This window comes from Ovis aries, chromosome 3, assembly GCF_016772045.2.
Source record: "Ovis aries strain OAR_USU_Benz2616 breed Rambouillet chromosome 3, ARS-UI_Ramb_v3.0, whole genome shotgun sequence".
Lineage (NCBI taxonomy): Eukaryota > Metazoa > Chordata > Mammalia > Artiodactyla > Bovidae > Ovis > Ovis aries.
This window is the reverse complement of record NC_056056.1, coordinates 69480513-69500702: the sequence shown is the minus strand read 5'-3', so window position 1 is coordinate 69500702 and position 20190 is coordinate 69480513. Positions and strand designations below refer to the sequence as shown.

The 20190-nt window shown below is 46.9% G+C and overlaps 1 protein-coding gene across 6 annotated transcripts in view; it reads left to right on the top strand.

Annotated features, from left to right (window-relative positions):
• The window catches only part of SPTBN1 (spectrin beta, non-erythrocytic 1), a 210742-nt gene that overhangs the window by 82772 nt on the left and 107780 nt on the right, over positions 1-20190 (top strand). The window contains exon 1 of one of the 6 annotated variants that reach the window (XM_027966825.3): positions 13656-14184. The exons of the other annotated variants lie outside the window; for them this stretch is intronic. Coding sequence (XP_027822626.1) covers positions 14076-14184 — 109 coding nt within the window. The 5' untranslated portion in view covers positions 13656-14075. Of the gene's footprint in view, positions 1-13655; positions 14185-20190 lie in introns of those variants that run through there. 6 annotated transcript variants of the gene reach the window in all.

Sequence of the window (20190 nt, the reverse complement as noted above, 5' to 3'; positions counted from 1 at the left end):
TCATTGGAAGGACTGGTGCTGAAGCTGAAGCTCCAGTACTTTGGCCACCTGATGTGGCCAAAGAGCCAAAATGTGAAGAGCCAACTCATTGGAAAAGACCCTGATGCTGGGAAAGATTGAGGGCAGGAGGATAAGGGGGCGACAGAGGATGAGATGGTTGGATGCCATCACTGACTCAATGGACATGGGTTTGAGCAAGCTCTAGGAGACAGTGAGAGACAGGGAAGCCTGGTGTGCTGCAGTGCACAGGGTCACAAAGAGTCGGACACAGGTTAGTGACTGAACAACAATAGGCCTCCAGGAGTGTGTGTGGGCTCCTGAGGAGTTAGCAGACGGCCTTCCTGTGGTTGCCAGGGGGAGTTAGGGCCTCTTTTCCCAGTGGTTTGTGTGTACACAATGAGATGTAGACTGTGTATTGATGATAGCAACCTTTGTCCTTCTCCAGGAAATGTTAAATGCCATGTGACTCTGACTCAAGTCCTAGTCACTTGTTAATTTTTTTTGTAAACTTTTTATGTTTGATGAGTCAGAAATGCAGGCTCTTACAGAGTGTTAACAAGACTTTATAATCACTTCAAATTACAGGCCCTTCTTCTGTGTAATGATTTTTGCCATTTGCCCTTCCGTAATCTTACCTAGGCAGGATGGAGGACACTTTGATCAGTCAGAGCTGTGATCCATTGCTTCATGGGCCCTTTTTACACAAAAATTATTCTTAGCAGAAAACTATGGATGTACCCACACTAAGAGGGTATCAGTGAGTCTGAATATTTCAGGAGAGTTGATGATGGGAGTATCACAAAACCTGAGGAGTAAGGAAAGCATTTCTGTTTAATATCTACCAAGGTGATCCTGTGCACCTGTGGGCCTGCTCATGGAGACACTCACCCACACCTATACCTACACCCAGATTGTGTAGGTGTGTGCATGCCTGCTTAACTATGATATGTTGCCGCTGATTCTTCCTAACATAACAAAAACTGCTATTACAAGTTTGTGATTTGGGGATTCAACCTCAAAGAGGCTGACTGAAAAAAAATAATTTTTAAACAATTTCATGAAAGTTGGGCATGTATAGATCAGAAGGCCTGACATTAGGGGTAACTGGGGTAAATGGAAGTGACTCTGGAGGACTGTGTACGCAGACATGAGGCTTGGAGGCAATTTGAAGTCAATGAGTAATTTATTGGGACTTTTGTTGTAAAAATGGGAGTTGGCAGAATTCCCATCCAGTTTTTTCTTTTTTTCCTTCTTAAGGGTTAAAGAGAGGACTTAAAGGAATCAATGTGTTGGTTGATAGCATTTGAGAATGTTTTGTTCAAGTTTAGAGTCATAGGCACAAAACTTGGCCTGAGATCTGCTTTTATAGCTATGCCCAGTAGTGGATTCCCCTGGAGACTGTACCAGACCTTTTTAATTTTATTTTAAATTGTGGCTAAAAAAACTCATTACATAGAATTTACCATGTTAACCATTTTTAAGTGGACAGGTTAGTATTGTTAATTGTATTGACATTGTCATGCAGCAAATCTCTAGAACATTTTTATCTTGCAAAACTGCCCGTTAAACAACAGCTCCCAGGTTCCCCCTCCCCCAACTCCTTTCAACCTGCATTCTACTTTCTGTTTCCTTGAGTCTGACTGCTCTAGATACCTCATGTAAGTGGAATCATACAATGCCCATCTTTTATTTTTAACTTTTTTATTTTATATTGGGGTATAGGGGATTGACAATGTCATGATAGTTTCAGGTGAACAGCAAAGGGACTCAGCCATATGTATACATGTATCCATTCACCTCCGTAGTCCCCTCCCATCCAGGCTGCCACATAACATTGAGCAGAGTTCCATGTACTGTAAGTACCCGTCTTTTTATGACTGGCTTATTGCATAGTGTCCTTGTAATGACAGCATAATGTCCTTTAGGGTTCATCCATGTTGAAACATGTGAAGGATTTCCTTCTTTTTTTAAGGCTGAATAGTATCCTGTTCAGAGAAGGCAGTGGCACCCCACTCCAGTACTCTTGCCTGGGGAATCCCATGGATGAAGGAGCCTGGCAGGCTGCAGTTCATGGGGTCGCTAAGAGTTGGACGCAACTGAGCGACTTCACTTTCACTTTTCACTTTCATGCATTGAAGAAGGAAATGGCAACCCACTCCAGTGTTCCTGCTTGGAGAGCCCCAAGGACGGGGGAGCCTGGTGGGCTGCGGTCTGTGGGGTCGCCCAGACTGAAGCGACTGAGCAGCAGCAGTATCCCACTGTATGTATAAGCCACCCTTTCCTTATCCATTCACTCATTCATAGACATTCGGATTACTACCACCTCTTGGCTGCTCTGAATACTGCTGCAGTGAACATGCGTGTGCAGATATCACTTTGAGATTCTGCTTTCAGTTGTCTTGGGTAAACCCAGATTTGAGATTTCTGGATCATCTGTGATTCTATTTTTAATTCTTTGAGAAGCAATCATACTGTTTTCCATAGCAGCTGCACCATTTTACATTCCCACTAGCAGTATACAAGGGTTCCAGTTTCTACCCATCCTTTATTGAAGCGTTTATTGTTATTAAGTTAAAGGTGCAGTGGGAAAAAGGTACCGTCAGGGTCACAATGCCTGGTTTTGCTGGTAGGTGGTAATTTAAAAGGGTGATAGAAATGGTAGCAAAAGATGAGTGGAGAGGTGGTTATAAGTGAGCCTATTAGGTTTTAGAAAAGAACCTAGTCTCTCCCCTCTCTCTCATTCTTTACCTGTCATTGAAGTGCTGGCTGTAGTGAAAAAACCCATTGGTCAGATTAAAAAAAAAAAAAAGCCTCCTGAGTAAACTGTTCCCCCTGAACATCATAAGAACAATAGAGGAAAGTCCAGTGAAGAAAACTGAGAGAAAGGGGGTCTTTGCACAACAGGCCTTGGGATTCAGGTTTTGGTAGCTGACTGTGAGTCCGGGTCTCTACTAGGTTGGGAGGGTTGTATCAAAGAGGCCAGTACCATAGTCCAGGGCCTCCTTGTCTCTCTGCTGGTACAAGTTGGATATCAGAGAATACTCAGAAAGATATGGGCCATCTGCCACTTAGTACCAGCCTGTACTGAGGGCTTGGTGTTGGATGCTGGACAGGAGGCAGGTTGGATGCTGCAAAGGAGGCAGATTGGATGCTGGAAGAGAGGTAGGAGATGGGATGAGTGTGCCCTTTCTCTGATTTCAAGCCCTGGACTCACTTCCCTGACCACAAGGCACAGGAAATAACGTGCCACTTCCTTTGTCCTCAGCCCCTGATACCTTCAGGTTTTCCCTGGAAATGAAAGAACAGCAAAGGTTCAGAAGGCGTGCTTTCTGATTGCTGGTGTGCAGTAACTACCTGTGTCTCTGGGCATGCTGCTCTAGGCCTCGTTTTCCTTCTCTGTAAATAAGATGTTTGGCTCAGATGGGTGAATTCTGAGAAGGCCCTTTTTGACCCCTGTTTGGAGCTCTAGCTCTCATCCTCTTGTGAAAGATTAAGGTATGGACAAGGGAGTGTTACATAAGGTGGACAGGCCCTGCAGTTCACCATGGAGTGTCAGTTCCCTTCACAGAGCCCTGGCTCTGTTCTGTGTTCAGGCTTCTGACATGGCTGTATCATTTCTGAACAGTTGTTTCTTAGAGGATACTGGACTAGGTATGGAGTGAAGATTATGTAAGACTCGCATCTTCCCTAAAACAGATCATAATGTATTTCCAAGAGCATTGTATCCATAGGACCCTGGAGATTTGCTGCTTCAGATCCATTGGTTTTTAGGGAGAACATTGTGAGCAGCCAAGGGACTCGAGTTGAGTCAGCAAGGCTGGTCAGCGTCAGCGGCTGAGACTGCAGCCTACTTTTCACTTCTGTGTAGCTGGTGCACTCTCCATTATTTTAATTAGGTAGATAAGACTGGTGCCTGGGAAGAGATAAGCAGTACTCTAGGGCAGCAGCAGCCCACGAAAGGTGCCAGGCAAGGGGGGCTGACAGTGCAGGTGTAGGGTTTCTGAGAAAGAGCCAGAATCCCAGCTAGGATAGTCTGGGAAGCCTTCCTGGAGGAGGGAAGGCTTCCTCCTAGAGGAGGTTTTGAGCTGGGCTTCAAGGATGGGTGGACTTCAGACAGAGGGAGAGGAGAGGGGAGGGCCAGGACTGGAGGCGTGAAGATGGGAAAGCCTGAGACAGGTGATGGGGCAGGGACTGGTCTGGCTGGAGCAGACAGACAGGTAGGACGAGGGGATGGGGACTGACATTTAAGGGGCATCTGTCTGGTGTCAGGCACAGCATCTGGCCCTTTACCTATGCATCTCAGCATGCTGAGCAGGGGAATGACACCCTGACCAAGTGCTTGTTTGAGGAAGTCACTCCGCTGCCACTCCACACCATCTACACTTGGGACCCTATCCTCCTTAGAGTAAAAGTCAACTACACTTTGCTTTGGTGGAAAAGTACATGGTTTCACCTGGGGAGAAAAAGAGCATGGGGAAGGATTTTCAGTTCCTGTAAAGAAGGTCTCCGAGGTAGTTGATAGTATTTCATTCTTTCATCTTAGGCCTGGAGCCTGCCTCCCAGTTAATGGCAGCTGGCGGGCCTTGGCACTACTGAGTGACTGGGCGGACCATGAATTATTCAGGGCCTGTGCCCAGTGGGTGGCTGCCTGACCAGGCCCTGTGGGAAGGAGGCTGTGCTATCTCCTTGAGGGATCAGCAGAGGCTCAGGTGCTGAGGATGAAGAATGACTGCTCCCTTAAAGTATTTCATGCTTCATCATGCTGGGGCTGTGAGCACTGTTCCATGGCCCTGCAACTGGGTTTTCGGGGCCTGTTTTTCCAAGAGCAAGAAATCACGTTTCTGCACCCCCTCTCCCCCCGCAATTAATAAACGCACTTACACTCGTGTTCGTATGGCGCACGTTGGCAGAGATGTGGTGAGAAGTCACATTAAAACTGCTGACAGGATGGTGTGGCAGCAGAGCGCGTTTGGGTGGAAGGAAGCCCGCTCTGCTCTGTTCTTCTCTCAGCAGGGAGAAAAGTACTGTTGTTGGTCCATTCAGAGTGGTCCTCGCTGTGACTGTCACTAACCTGTTGTGCATTACCACATCTTTGCATTTGGGTGTGTATGTATGTGTTGTTTCCTCCACTAGGCTGAAAGTGCCTGCAGAGAAGAAATCACTTATAACACTGTAGGTCCCTCCAATGGCCGGAGCTGGGGACATGGGGGGCCGAGAACTTGCTGGAGGGGTTAGCTTTTGCCCTCCCCAGACTAGGAGGGGCGGGGCCTGTGTCTTAAATGGAGTTTGCATCCCCCACTCCCTTTCCCGCCTTTCCTCTCCAGGTGCCTGTTCAGCCTGCTGTATTCCTCTTACTACAGCCTGGTCTGTGTTAAGCTCCTGGAGAAGATAAACTGGGTGTGAATACCGGTGGGCAGGGTCCAAAGGCCTATTTTCACAAAGAATAGATTTATATTTCCTCTTTTCCCGGGTCTTTCCCATGAGTTGTGCCACCAGGAAGCAGTGTCTTGTCACTGTCCCATCTGCCCCTTTGTGAAACGCTGGCCTGATGGCTCTGAACACCTGTGTGTCAGCCTTTCCCCTCCAACGTAGAGGTGGGGAGCAGAACCAGAAATCCTGGGCAAGAGCAGGCCTGGCCCCAACTGCATTCCTCAGATGTTCTTTCCTTTGAACCACTCTACCTATGTACAGGAGCCTTGGCTCTGCCTGGTGTTGTATATTCACAGGCATAGCAACACCTGTTTGCCAAAGGTGGGGCCTCTGGACTGGGGCATTCTTTTGCCTGTATGGGTAGGCTTTGCATGTACAGATAACAGATGAGATAAGAATGCAGGATTAGCTTTGGCTGGGCTAGAAGATTCAATAAGCTGCATTCCTTCCTTCTCCGGGACCTTGAGTGCTTGTTACTGAGGGTAGCTTGCCAGTTTTTCTCCTTCTTAGCAGACATGTCCGTCGTTTGTATTCAGTTCTGCTGTGACTCGTGAAACAAGAAACAGGAAAAGGATATAAAAAAAAATTAGGTTTGCCCGCTTATTTCAGCCATATATAACTAGATGATTTTGTGGGAGGGTTGAGTGAGAGGTGTGTGTGTAAAGAGAGAGATCCATCCATCCATCCATCCATCCATCATCTTCAAGTCACAGAGACAGCAGTTGTTGGGATGCAAAACACCTTTAGCCCTCCCTTTAATCTTTGTTCTAGTTATTCTTAGTCTTGAAGTATCATATCTGATGTGCGTGTGTGCTCACTCGTGTCTGACTCTGTGTGACTCCATGGACTGTAGCCTGCCAGGCTCCTCTATCCACGGAATTTTCCAAGGGAGAATACTGGAGTGGGTTGCCATTTCCCTCTCCAGGAGATTTTCCCGACCCAGAGATTGAACCCGCGTTTCTTGTGACTCCTGCATTGGCAGATGGGTTCTTTACCACTGCACCACCCAGGAAGCATCAGCCCCACCTCAGATGAACATTGGCCTTTCTAAAAACATAGGCCTTTTGTAACTTGTTTTATAGTGAGTACTGTGTTCTTGCTATCTCTGAGGTATTATTACTTTGACTATAAAATATGATTTTGAATATGCCTTTCCCAGTGCATAATAGGGTGAGTTAAAGAAAAGGGAATGGGGTTTGTGAGTACTTCCCAGGTGGAGAACTGGTCTGCTCTTCCAAATTGCCCTTGTCCCCACATCCGAAGGGATTCCCAGCCCGAGAACAGTGGTTCCACATGGAACCTGCAGCATCCTCCATCTGGGAGCTTCTTGATGAAGAGCTGGGGCAGAATTAGTTTTGAGATTTCCTCCATGAGATGTTTAAAGACTATTACTCATAGCTGCTATGATGGCACTAAGATCTCTGAACATTTAACTCACTTAATTATACTCGGTGAGGTTGGTACCATTTTTGTGCCAGTTTTTCAGGCTCAGAGAATCACAACAGTTAGAAAGTGGCAGAGCCAGCTGCCTAGATTCCAAGTCTGTCTTTAACTACTTTTCCCTCCTCTAGCTTTGCATTTCCAAGCCCAGACCCAGACCCTCAGTGGGTGGTGTTCCAGGGGTACGTGTTGGGGTGAGGGGAGGGGAAGTGCTGCTGACTGCTTCCAGCTGCCCAGGCCCTGAAAATGGAGACATTTCTGGAGAGGCTGGCAGGCAGGGAGCGATGGCACAGAAATGCCAGTGTTACAGATGTGTCTGCCAGTGGGACTTTGTGAGAATTGCTCTTTGGAGTGGGAAGAAGAGGTTTCAGATAATTTCTTGTTTCTGAGTTTTAGCTGGATTATGGTTGTATGCTTGGTTGGTTGGTTGAGTTTTCTTCTAACTGAGGCCCTTTCGACTGAGAAAAGGAATGTTTTGGGATTTTTTTTTTTTTCCCCTCTGAGAGCAGCTGCTTGCAGAGCAGGCTGTGGGGAATAAGGGCAGCAATAATAGGTAGTTATTGTGTGGGAGGCTCTCCAGGCATTATGTATGGAAATAGGAGAATGAAGACTGGAGGAGGTGGGCAGGAGGCTCCTGGAGGAAGGAGTGGCTGGACCAGAGAGGTCAGACAGACTGAGAATCAGGCAGATGAGACAGAAAGATAATATAATCTTCAACCTCACAGAGCAGTAGCATGATTGGGAGCTCACTGGTCTGTCTGGCCACACGCTTGGAAGAGGATTATTTTTGTAGTAGTATTTTGGTTTCCTGTAAAGAAACGCTTGGGAGAAATTGGCTGTGGTCGTCCAACTGTCAAGAGATTTGACAGCAGTGAATACGAAAGATAGATCTGGAAACCACAGAAGAAAGTGGCAGAGAATTTGGCAAAACAGTTTGTATGTGAAACCTTGTTCTTTTCTGTCGCTCCCTGTTCCTACCACTGCCTTCCCAGCTCTTTGGGTTGGCTTTTCAAGTCCTTGAATGTGTAGAGATCCCATCACAGCTTAGCATTTTGGCCATCCTCCCCAGACATTTCAATCTCGCTAATGTTTAGATGTTCAGGAAATGAACACCCCGTGGTTTATACCCTGTCAAGCTTGCTGTGATGCAGGAAAAGCATTCCTTTTTTTTTTCCTTTTGACCTCCCAGACTACGTAAAGCCTTTTGGCACAACCAGAGGCTTAATCTCAACCCCCTTAGTGTTCTCACATGTTCCATGCTAAATCATACAGAATGTTAGTTACAGGTCCACCAATTATGAGAAAAGGAAGAAAAACAAGACCAAACAAAACCTGTTCAAAACAAGAGGACCCTCCAGGTGGCAACTCCTGTGTGAACCAGCAGAGAATGTGCCTGATCTGACCCAAACTGAGTGTTGTCTGGGCTTGTGGAGGCTGTCTTGGGTTTTAGGCTCACCTTAATACCATTTCCAGAGTCTCAGGGCTTCCCCCATGTCTCAGCAATAAAGATCCACCTGCCAATGCAGGAGGTGCAGGTTCAATCCCTGGGTCAGGAAGACCTCCCAGAGGAGGAAATGCAACCCACTCCAGTATTCTTGCCTGGGAAATCCCATGGACAGAGGAGCCTGGCAGGCTACAGTCTATGGAGTCGCAAAGAGTTAAACATGACTTAGCAACTAAACAACAACAACAGGATTTTTCTGGGAAGTGTAGACACCATTAGGAAGCTGATATTACACTCTGAACACCTAGGAGAAACAGCGCTAGACCAGTAGGTCTGCTGTCCAGGTGTGGCTCCGACTCAGCACCTGTGGGCCCTGGGCCCACTACATCTCTCTGAACCTTAGTTCTCTTGTCTGCAAAATGGACACCATACCTCCCATACTTGAGAAGATGCATGTGAAGGCTACAAGGTGCTATAATAATGTGATGTTGTTGTTTTTATGGCCACTCAGTTTATGTGGAGATTGAACCCAAATCACTCATAATTTTAGAACCAGGAGTTTTTATGACCATAGATTCCAACCTGTTTGATTTGGGGGCGAGGATTGCAAGGTCCAGGGTGGTAAGGCACCCATGCAACTACTTAGCTCCTTGGGGGACCCTCAGGAGTTGAGGTGATCCTGAGTACCTGTCTGTGGACTTGAGTCTTTCCACCACACTCTAGCACTTCTGATTTGTGCTGTCTGCAGATAACCATAGCGACTGGGCTTTCCCTTTCTGTCATCACAAGGATAGCAGATACATGTTACTTGGGCTACAGTTGCTTTAGTCCCATAGCTGACGTGACCAGTTGTGTCCATTACACCTTGGAACCTTTTTTTTTTTTTTTTTTTCTTTTCTTGGCAGTGCCATAAGGCTGCGGGTCTTAGTCCCCTGACCAGGGATCGAACCTGTGCCCTCAGTAGTGAAAATGCCGAGTTGTAATCACTGGATCACCAGGGAATTCTCACGCCTTGAAATCTTGATGCAACCTGAAGGCAGACGCAGCCAGTCCTCAGGGCTGGCCACATGTGTTGATATCCTTGGCATGGGGGAGGGACAGTATATTTTTAAGTTAGAGAAGATTGTGGGGGATAGGCCAGAATGGCAGGGGCTGTTTCTGTGGGCAGCTTGACTGTTGAGCGTTTTGAGCCCCCATCTGATGTTCCCATTCACATGCTGCATGGCTCTGCCATTGGTGTGTCCTCAGGATTCTTTTTCATAGGTCACTAAGATTAAACTCTGACTTGGACCCTTGATTTCTTGCTTTATCAAGTTAGAGTTGGGCAAAGAGTGAAAGTGAAGTCGCTCAGTCGTGTCTGACTCTTTGCGACACCACGGACTGTAGCCGGCCAGTCTCCTCTGTGCATGGGATTTTCCAGGCAGGAATATTGGAGTGGGTAGCCATTCCCTTCTCCAGGGGATCTTCCTGACCCAGGGATCAAACCCGGGTCTCCCGTGTAGCAGGCTGAGTCTTTACCATCTGAGCCACCTTAAAGAGCCTTAGAGATGGGCAAGCTCCTGTTAAGCTCCTTTAAATTCCTCCTTTCCTCCTCAGAATGTCTCTAGCCCTCTGGCCTCTGAAGGTAAGGGGGCCTCCTCTTGACTAAGGCAGCCTGTCCACACCTGTGAGCCATTTCCCATCAGTTTTTTTCCTGCCTGCACCAGCTCAAGGTTGAAGCGAAGGACATGCCAGCTGGACCGGCCCTAGAACCTTTTCCTAGTCCTGAAGCTCTCTTCCCTCATCTTGACTTCACCATAGCTACCTTCTTGTCCTCCATCTTCCCTCTTGTTCTCCAACTTCCTGTGGCCTCGTTTCAGCTTGTATTATCCCCGTGACCTAATTCACACACCGGACCACCTGTTCTCTGTTCCTTGCTCTTTCTGCAGCACATGCTGCCATCCGTCTGCCACCTTTCCTGCTTGAGTATCTCTTCCCTTCTCTGACTCCCTTGGTACCTCCACTGTTGATTCTCTTCCCTCCCAGACACCAGGTTTCCCCACAACTCCCTGCTCGTCCACTTGCCTCTTCTGCCCTTTCCTAGACCTCAGCTACTGCAGTCTCCACTCTGACTCTGTACATGGGCTTTATCTTCAGCTCTGTTTCCACGTCCCTGACCGCATCTGGACGTATCACCCCATGGAGCTGCAGCCTGTCTGGAAGTGTTCAACCCACCCTGCACACCATGGCCATCTCTAAAATCCCCAGAGTCTGAAGTTCAACCCTGACCTTTGAACCTCCCGAAGACTTTGAAGTCCTATAGGACTCGAGTTGGTTACCAAAGTCCTGTGGATTAACTCTTGCATCAGCCCATTCCTTTCTGCTCCTTTTGCCACATGCTAACTAGCCTTTTGACCTGGACAACTGCAGTGAACACCGAAGTGACCTTGCTGCCTTCGGTCTCTCTGCTTTCTATTCATTCTACCTACCGTTCCCTGCCAATTAATCATCCCTATAGCCCAACCCAGACCCTGTCCACCTCTGGTTCACAAATTTCTGTGGTTCCAAACCTGACTCTCTCGGCTTCTCTCTTGCCCTATGCTCGTTCCTTATGCTTAAGTTGAATGGCTGTGCCCGCTGGTGCAGTTCCTTCAGTGCAGTCGGTCCTTTACGTGGGCTGCTTCCTCCCCCAGCTAGGAGAGGGGCTTCCCCCTCATCTCATTCTGTAGAGGGTCTGCCTGTGCTTCACGGTCTGGCCAGATGCCTGTCTCTCCTGGAGCTGTTCGTCCCCACCTCCCTAGGCAGATGAGCCCTTGTCTTCTGAACTCTAGTAGGTCCCCTGCTGACCCCACCTTCTGTTCTTCTGGTTTCCGACTATTGGCATATGTATCTGTCCCATTTCTTTTGGCCACCAGCTCTCCCAGTCATCTCTGACGCCTCCAAAAACACCAGGCAGCATGCCCTGCACACAGTTAGTGTCCAGAAGATACTGCATGGAATAAAGACTGAGTGCCTCTGGCCAGCCTTTCCCTTCTCCTCCCTGCTGAGGTGGAGGTGGTCATGTGAGCCATTAGGGTTGGGTCCTTCTTCCTTGGCCCCATCACACCAGACATTCTCATGTTTCGCCACGTTTCACGTCTTGCCCCTAGGGGGTTATTTAACCCTGTCCTAGACTCAAAACCTTTCTAATATTTACACATGTTCACTGCCTGGCTTGTTCGAAGTCTGCTCTTTAGGATCAAATGTGGCTACAATAGTCCCAGCCGCCCCTTCTGCCACATCACATGTAACCTGGCTAATTAGAAAGCTTATTTTACCTAGTTCCCTATATCAGAGGGAACTGAAAGGGAGACTAAGTGTGGTGACTCATACTCTATTCGCTAAGTGGCTTAAAGATTTAAAATGTGTTGTAAATTGGCAAGCACTTTGCAGTCCCATTTTCTGTACCCATAGCTAGATACTTGAGAGACTTAACACATCACCAGTATATTTAATAGTGAAGAGGGGCCTGTTAGGAGGACATTTTCAGTTCTGCCCTCTAGCTTTGATGTGATACACAGGGGGAAAAATCAAGTTTGCAAAACGTACTCCTAATTGTGAATACTATGACCACTTTTAGGGCATTTTCACATCATTCCCTCAGTAATCTTGTGGGTAGGCATTAATCATCCCTGTCTGACAGTGGAGGTTTAGAAAGAATCCAGGGTTTCTTCTAAGGTCATAAGTGATTAAGCGGCTTGGCCAGGACTAGAAACTCAAGTCTTCGGAATCCTCCTCAAGTGCTTCTTTCAAGATCCCACATTTTGCCACCTTGCTGTCAGTGTTTTGAACTGCAGCAAAGTGGCTTTAGAAAATGCTCTACCTCTTGGAGGAAGAATAGCTTCGAATCCTGGGCCTGGCTTTAGCACCCTGAGGGTTGACACTGGATGTATTAAAAACCCAGCAGTGTGGATGGGAGGAATGGGGGTTGTTCCAAGTTGAGCAGTTAGCTGGATGCAGGGTTTGTTTTAACTTGATCCCTGAATGGGATGTAGTTGCTTGAATTACAAGTGCCCTGGGGACTAAAGTAAACCTGTGGTGGAGGCCCACCTCTTTAGTGCAGATTGGAATCCTTTAGGAATGAAATTACCTTCTTCAGCAAGTATGGCTGCAAGGCTCCACGCTTGAAACCCTAAGTTTGTAATTTGTTGTCTGCCTGTAGTTACTGAAAAAGGGGGTGGCTGGGCGCGGGGTAATTAGGGTCAGTTATTTTCCAAGAACACATTTGATCACTGTTCTATGTTGGGGGCTTCCCTGGTGGCTCAGACAGTAAAGAATCTGCCTGCAATGCTGGAGACCCGGGTTCCATCCCTGCGTCAGGAAGATCCCCTGCAGAAGGGAATGGCAACCCACCCAAGTATTCTTGCCTGGAGAATTCCATGGACAGAGGAGCCTGGCGAGCGACAGCCCATGGGGTTGCAAAGAGTCGGACACGACTGAGCAACACAGACACAGCCATTTCCTATGTAGAGGATTTTACTTTGGGTTGAGATTGTTGGGAGAAGCCAGGGAGGAGAGTTTTAAATTCCTCAAGAACTCAAAAATTAAAAGGTTTCATTTTAAAAATCACAATAGGATTTGAGCGGGGTTGCTTTTATCTCCTCACTGGTTCCTCAGATCATCCAGGTCAGTGATCCCGGAGGTGTTTACCTGTGTACCTTTCTCCCACAATGCCTTGCAACACGGTGCTCCCAGAAATCTTGCGTCGTTACTGTTACGGGGCCGGTGTTACCCAGAGACCCTCCGCTTAACATGGCGCGCTGGCAGCAGAAGTCTGCTGAGAAGATCCTTCCGTGAGACTGAACTTACAGCGCTCCCCCCATCCCCTCGCTGTGTCCCTGCCCCGGAGCCCAGAGGGACTTTGTTTTGCTTTCACCCGCCGACACGGTCCCACCGCCGCGTGGTCGGCGCCCGCGCGCTGAAGACGCCGAGCGCCCAGGTGCGCGGTCCGCGTGGCCTCCTCAGACGCTGCCTAGTGGATGAGCCGCCGCGGCCGGGGACCTGCGGGCTCCTGACCCTCCAGGGTCGCCTTCTTTTCCTGTGATAGTAATCGGAGACCTTTCCGTTACGTGAGGCTCTCAACAAAAGACTGTAATTCCAGCAGCTTTGTTCGGGAAGGTACCACCGCGGCAGGCGCGTCCTGGACCGGCCTGCGGGTCGGCGGCCGGTGGGTGGGGGGCTGCGGCCCGCCGGCCTCCCCCGCGCCCCTCGTGGTACAGCCTGCGTTTCCTCTACAATGCTGTTATGCTAATCAGGTGACATCACCGCCCAGCGCACGGCGAGTGGCTCCTGATTAAATTACAAACCGGCGGCCGCCACGGGCAGCGGGGAGGAGGTGTGTGCGCTGCGCCGGCGAGCTCCCGGGCTCGGCGACTAGGGCATGCTCAGGATTGGCCGTATTTTTAAAAAATTGTAAGTGGGACTTGCGGCCTCCCTCCCTCCGCCCTCCCGCCCCTTCTCGGTAATTTATTTCAAGCCTAGGGCCAAGGGCCACAAAAGGAAGGAAAGCCACAGGAATTGGATGCGTGAGTGACCGGGCTAAGGTGGACTCTCCTGCGGCCAGCTTCCTATCAGATCACCCTGCTGGACTTTCACACCGGGATGGGGCTTGCCTAAGGTCCAGCCCTTTTTGCCGGGGCCGAGAGCCAGGCGTTGCGGAAGCCGCTGTGTGCTGAATGGGGGTAGGAGGGGGCCGGAGCGGGATTTCCACCGTTCAGCCCGCCAGGGCGTTACGCTGGGCATAATGGAATTGCAGAGGACGTCTAGCATCTCCGGGCCGCTGTCGCCAGCTTATACGGGGCAGGTGCCTTACAACTTCAACCAGCTGGAAGGGAGATTCAAGCAGCTCCAAGGTAAGCTCCGCACTCTAAGGCCGGGCCTGCCCTGGAGCCGTGCCTCCTGGGGTTCTGAAGCTTTATTTGTGCCATATGGTACGTGACCCTGCTGAAGCCCGGCGGCCGCACGCCCAGCCCCAGAGTCTCTGGTTGGCTGCAAGCAGCCCATGCACTGCTTAAAGGAGACGGTTTCTCACTCTTGACTCCAGAGAAGCCACCATTTGGAGTCTCCCTCTCCAGTTTCCTTTGGGCTCTCTCAGTTGTCAGGTATCTACTTCCCACAGCACACACATTTTCTCCCTTTTTAACTGTCCTTGCATTTCAGTAGACCAGTGCTAATAGACCTATTAGGTATGCAAGTATTTGATTCCTGGACGCCTGTATCTCCCAGTCTCCAGCCTCTTACCTCTGGGAAGCCTAAAGGTGTAAAGTGCACTGCTGGACACCCTGTAGCACAATGGCAAAGGGAAGGAGGGAGTGTTTTTTTTTGTTCCTAAGCCTTGGGTAAATTACAGTTTTGATTCTGGAGCTTAATTTTAACTCTTTTGATGTTTTGTGTTGGGATAGAGCCTTCCCATCAATTTAGTGGGCTATGTAATTTATAATGAAAACCAGTTATTGTCATTCCAGCGCTATTGGGTTGGATTAGTTGGATCAATTGCAGGTTTCTTGGAGTCTTCATTAGTCTTGAACAGTTGAATGAATCTAATAGTTTACCACACATATTTTTATGGGGAGCACTTTGTGAGGGTGATGGGCCTGCAGCCTGCGGCTGGGGTGGGCCTTGCCCTTGGAGGTCCCTGCCCTGCCAGCAGGCCTGGCCGGCGGAGTCTCCTAGTTGATGCATGAAAAAGGATTCATAACTGAAAACAACTCCTTCCATTAGGAAGCCCCTGGAATCAGCAGTAGACTGGAAATGACTCTGGTGCTCTGAAAAGTAGCCTTTGCAGACCTCAGTTTGTGTTTCTTATTTTAACTCCTCTCAGTGCCACAAATGTGGTTCCTGTGAGGAGGAGGAAGGAAGGAAGCAGCCCAGTCTTCCAATGTTTTCACTGGAAAGAGGGGGGAGGATGTATTTCATTCACAGGTTTATTTGTCTTGTGAAATAGTTGACAGTAATGACACTCTCCTGGAAAACAAGAGGCAGAACAGGACGTGATTTTAAACATTAGCTAGGCTATGCTGCATTCCTCCAGCAGTTAGCTAAGAGGAAGCTCCATCCCCCTTAGGGAACAGTTGTGGGTCTTTGCCTCCTTCCTCTACAGCTCTTCGAAGGTAGAATTTGCTTTTCGGTGCAAATTTAGCGGGGCCAGAGCTGGAACTTGCAGGTGGAAACTGGAGGAGTTGGGTGTGTCCGTTATCTTCTGGATGTGTGATGGCAGGCCCCAGTTTGAAGTTTGAGGTTCTGAGAATTCAGAACGCACCTTTTCTTCAAATGACCCTTTCTCCCCACTTCATTGTGTCACACTGCCCAGGAGAAAACACCACAAGGTGTCCTCAACTTGAAAACCTGTTGCTAAGGTCCAATCAACACCCTCTTGTAGTCTCACCGAACCAAGATGAAAATTTACGAAGGTGTGAGGAGGAGTATGCCCACAGGGCCACCCATAACAAAAGACTGTTATTCTGAAAGGTTTGAGGACGGTTGTAAAACTGCTCTCTGAGAAGGGTGGAGCTAACACACAGGAAATGTCTTAAACTGTCCTCTCTGGAAAAGTAAAATTTAAAGTTAAAAAAAAAAATCACTGTGTCCCTTTGATAGTTTTTATCTCATAAGTGTTTCCCAAGGAAATTCCTTCAAAAGGGATGAGCTTCACATTTTGTGTGGAGATTTTTTTTTTATGACCTTTGTCCCCTAATTTAGTTCCAGATAGCTTTCTTATTTCTAAATATTGTGGTTTAGAAGTTGCACAAGTTTAGTGTTGGTATTTCTATGACAGCAAACCACCCGTGTTGAGGAACTGAGAAAGGGTGAATTAGCTCCCAAGTGTGGTGAATCCCAGCAGAATTACAAACAGTTGGCACCGTCCTTTGTTCCAAGTGGAATTGATTGTATTTTAAGCAACTTGAGGAATTTTTTTGATAAAACTTTTCCCCATCCCCACCTGTATCCCCTGTGTGGTGTATATTACTAATTTTTTAGTATTTGTAGTTCTTCCTATCATCACATCTTTGATAACATATAGATTTTGTCTGCTGATTTAATTTTGTGCATGCCTATTAAGCAACCTTTTCCCTCTTTTTAATCCTTCCTAGTACTTCCAACCCAATACTAGCAAGCAATGCCTCTGAATCGGTATTGATTTTTTTTTTTTCAGTGCCTCTTGTACTAACTTATTCATTTAGCATCTATACCTGAGAGTACTGTGATTTTGTAGGAGATATTTCTGCATTTTTGTTGATTTCAAATACTTTTACACTGGATCCTAAAAAATCTCAGGAGGAACTGACTTTTGATGTTCTTTCATAGGGAAATACAGTGTTATAAAATGAGCCTGGTCTTTTAGATAAAATAGTTTATAGAGATTTATCATAAGTAAATAAGTATGATTAGAAACAAAACCTCACTGACTTAATAAGGGACTGAGATCTCTTTCACACTGATGCTCCTGACAAAGGCAGGACCTTCCACCTGTAATGGCTTCAGACATTAACCACCAACACCCAGCACACACCTGACAGGCATACCCCAGCACAGTGAGGTCTCTTTCGAATTTTTCACCTATAAGATCAAGTTACCACCTTACTCAGAATTTGTTCATGTAGCTTATACAGTTGGATTTGTTGTTTTGTTTTTCTTTGTTAAGTAAGAGAGGACTGCTGAAACACAACAAAACTCAACCTCACATGTTTTTAAAAATGTGTTCGTAGTAACAGAGAAGTTCATGATGATACCTTTTCTCCAGTTTCACATCAGCTAGCTTCCCTTATCAGCTGGATACTCCCCTACTCAGAACCTGTCTCGCCTGCCTCTTGCATAAATTAAATTCCAGGTTCCTTAGCCTGGCATTCAGGACCTTCCTCCAAATGGCCCCAGACCACGAAATTCCTATACCAGCTCTTACATTCCTACCGAATAAGTCTTCCAGGTGGGCAGCCTGCAACTCTTCATGAAACCCAGCCCTGGGTTTTGCCTTCATCATCTACCTTCTGCCTCAAAGGCCCCATCCTTCCATTTTACCAATAGAAATCCTTCCTACAGTTTTGTTTTTTAAGACTCTGCTTACATTCTTTTATTCCAGAAAGCTTCTCCTTGTCTCCTCTTATGAGTTGGTGGGGAAAAGATTTCATGGAGTGCTCACCACGCATTCAGTTCAGTTCAGTCACTCATCACCATACATTAGATGCGTTAGTAGGAACTTTGTCTATATCTCATCTTGTGTGCACACCTGTAAGGTTTTTTTTAAAAATTGAAGTACAGTTGATGTACCATATATAAGTCAGTTGTGTTCGACTCTTTGCGACCCCATGGACTGTATAGTCCATGGAATTCTCCAGGCCAGAATACTGGAGTGGGTAGCCTTTCCCTTCTCCAGGGGATCTTCCCAACCCAGGTTTCCTGCATTGCAGGCAGATTGTTTACCAGCTGAGCCACAAGGGAACCCCAGTATATAAGTTACAAGTGTGTATAGTGTAGTGATTCGCAACCTTTAAAGGTTATACTCCAGTTATAATTACTATGAAATATTGGTTTTGTTTCCTGTGTGTTACAATATATCACACAGTAATATAGGCAATATAGGGATAAGGCTTATCCCTTCATCCTTTATCCCTATATTGCCCATCCCTTTGAGGTTTTAAAGATAGAGTGAAATTGCTTGTTCCAGGCCCCAGGCTGTAGTAAGCTCAGGCTGCATATTGTTATTCTCCAACTTTCTCCTCCCAGACTTCTAGATACTTAGATAAATTAATACTTAATTTCTGCAAAAAGAAGAGACCAGGTGGCCTTATGAAGTGCTTCCCTCTTCTTCCTACCTGCCTGCCCCCTCAGAGCACTGATCCTATCAGTTCTGGCTGTGGAGTTGCAATGAAGACGGAATCTAGTTGAAAAACATCAAAATGAACTTTTTTCTACCTTCTTCGCATCCTGACCCTGATGTCCAGTGTCTGATGTTTCTGGAGAAGGTATTTTCTCTTAGCTGTCTTGGTTTCGTGAATTCTTCCAACTGTCTAGAAGGAGAAATGGAGAAATTCTCCACCTGTCTTCTTTGGGACGTAGTGGGACGTAGAGGGAGTTGCAGGCCATTGGAATGGGTTACTCTCAAGTCAATTACATGCTATCTCAGGGTTGCCTCCTTGAATTTCTTCGTCTTTTGGTGCTGATTTCTAAACTGCTAGGGAGAGAATATTGCTGATTTTTATACCCAAGGGTCATGAGGAAAATGCATTCTTAAGTTTTTAAAAAGAACTTTACCAGTTTGTTATGGTACCTGCATGTTTGTCTTGTATAATTTCATAAAGCTTATAGAGAGATGATTGCTAGGTTTACACCTGCTTGCCATGAAGAAAACTTTTAATTTCTTAGATATAAAGTAATAGCCTTCAAATACTTCCTGTTGTGACAGTGGAAAGAGTCGGTGACAAATGATAACCCTGATCAAATGATAACCCTGGTAGGCAGGGTGGGTGGGTGGGTGGGTGGGGAGCAGCAAAGATTTATAAGGATATTTCTGTGTTTACTGAAAGCGTAAAAGATTGAGGTTTTAGTCTGGATACCTTCCAATACTGTACTATAACACTATAGATTTTCTAAGCCCAGATAACTATGTGGGACAAGTCATCAGTTAAAATTATTTTCACCAGTTTGCCAGAGTTTCAGCTTAAAATTTAGAAGTTCCTAACAGATTCGTAAATTAGAATCCTTTTTGAGTGATGTGCTACTACTGCTAATTATTAATATTTATAGCACTTTAATATGTACCATCTTGCCTAATTAAATGAGATTATTCAGAGTACCCAGCATGGGATCTAGTACTTTGTTCTAAATAAGTGGGCATTTCCTTGGTACTAATAATAATCCTGTGGGGTATTCTCTTCCTTTTTATAAAGAAACTGATAATGGGTTAATCAACCAGTATGACGCTGCCTTTCCCAGAATCCAGGTTTTCTGTTTGTTTATTTTTTAATTGAAGTATAATTGTTTTACGTAGAATCCAGGTTTTCTGACTCCCAAGAACGTCTCCTCCTGTAGGACCACGCTGCTGCTGCTGCTGAGTCACTTCAGTCATGTCTGACTGTGCGACCCCATAGACGGCAGCCCACCAGGCTCCCCCATCCCTGGGATTCTCCAGGCAAGAACACTGGAGTGTGCCATTTCCTTCTCCAGTGCATGAAAGTGAAAAGTGAAAGTGAAGTTGCTCAGTCATATCCGACTCTTAGTGACACCGTGGGCTGCAGCCTACCAGGCTCCTCCGTCTGTGGGATTTTCCAGGCAAGAGTGCTGGAGTGGGGTGCCATTGCCTTCTTTGTGAATACGTTCTGGTGGCATGGAAAATTAACAAGCCCGGAACCACTCAGATTTCTGAACATGTGACACCCTCAAATTTTGATGAGCTTGAAACACTGATTCTTTTAGCTTAAGTCCAGTGTTTGACTGGGTTGACTGTTAAAAGGACTCTTGGAAACTAGTTAGGAAAAAGAGGAGGGACACAGATATTCCCTCTGAGGAAAAGATGCCACTTCTCTTAAGGGAGTGAAAGAATGGGACTGTAAACATTGTGACTCAAGGAAGCTTTTTGGGTGACTGTTGTCAAGTTGTCTCCTCTTAGACTTTGAACCTAGAAAGGGGTTTGTCTATAGCCCCACTGCCTCCTGCTCTGTGTTCATCTTTCTGTGGTTTCCTTATGCCCAGCTGGCCCCATGCAGCTGCCCTAGCCTCCCCAGAGGCAGGCTCTGATAATAGATCTCCCTGTACAAACATGTGAGATTTGACTCAAGCCAGCCTCCCCACCTCCAGCTTTTCCTACTCCTTGCTCCACAGTATTTACGATTCCCTAAAATTCCCCTGTATTTTCCTGGTTTTGA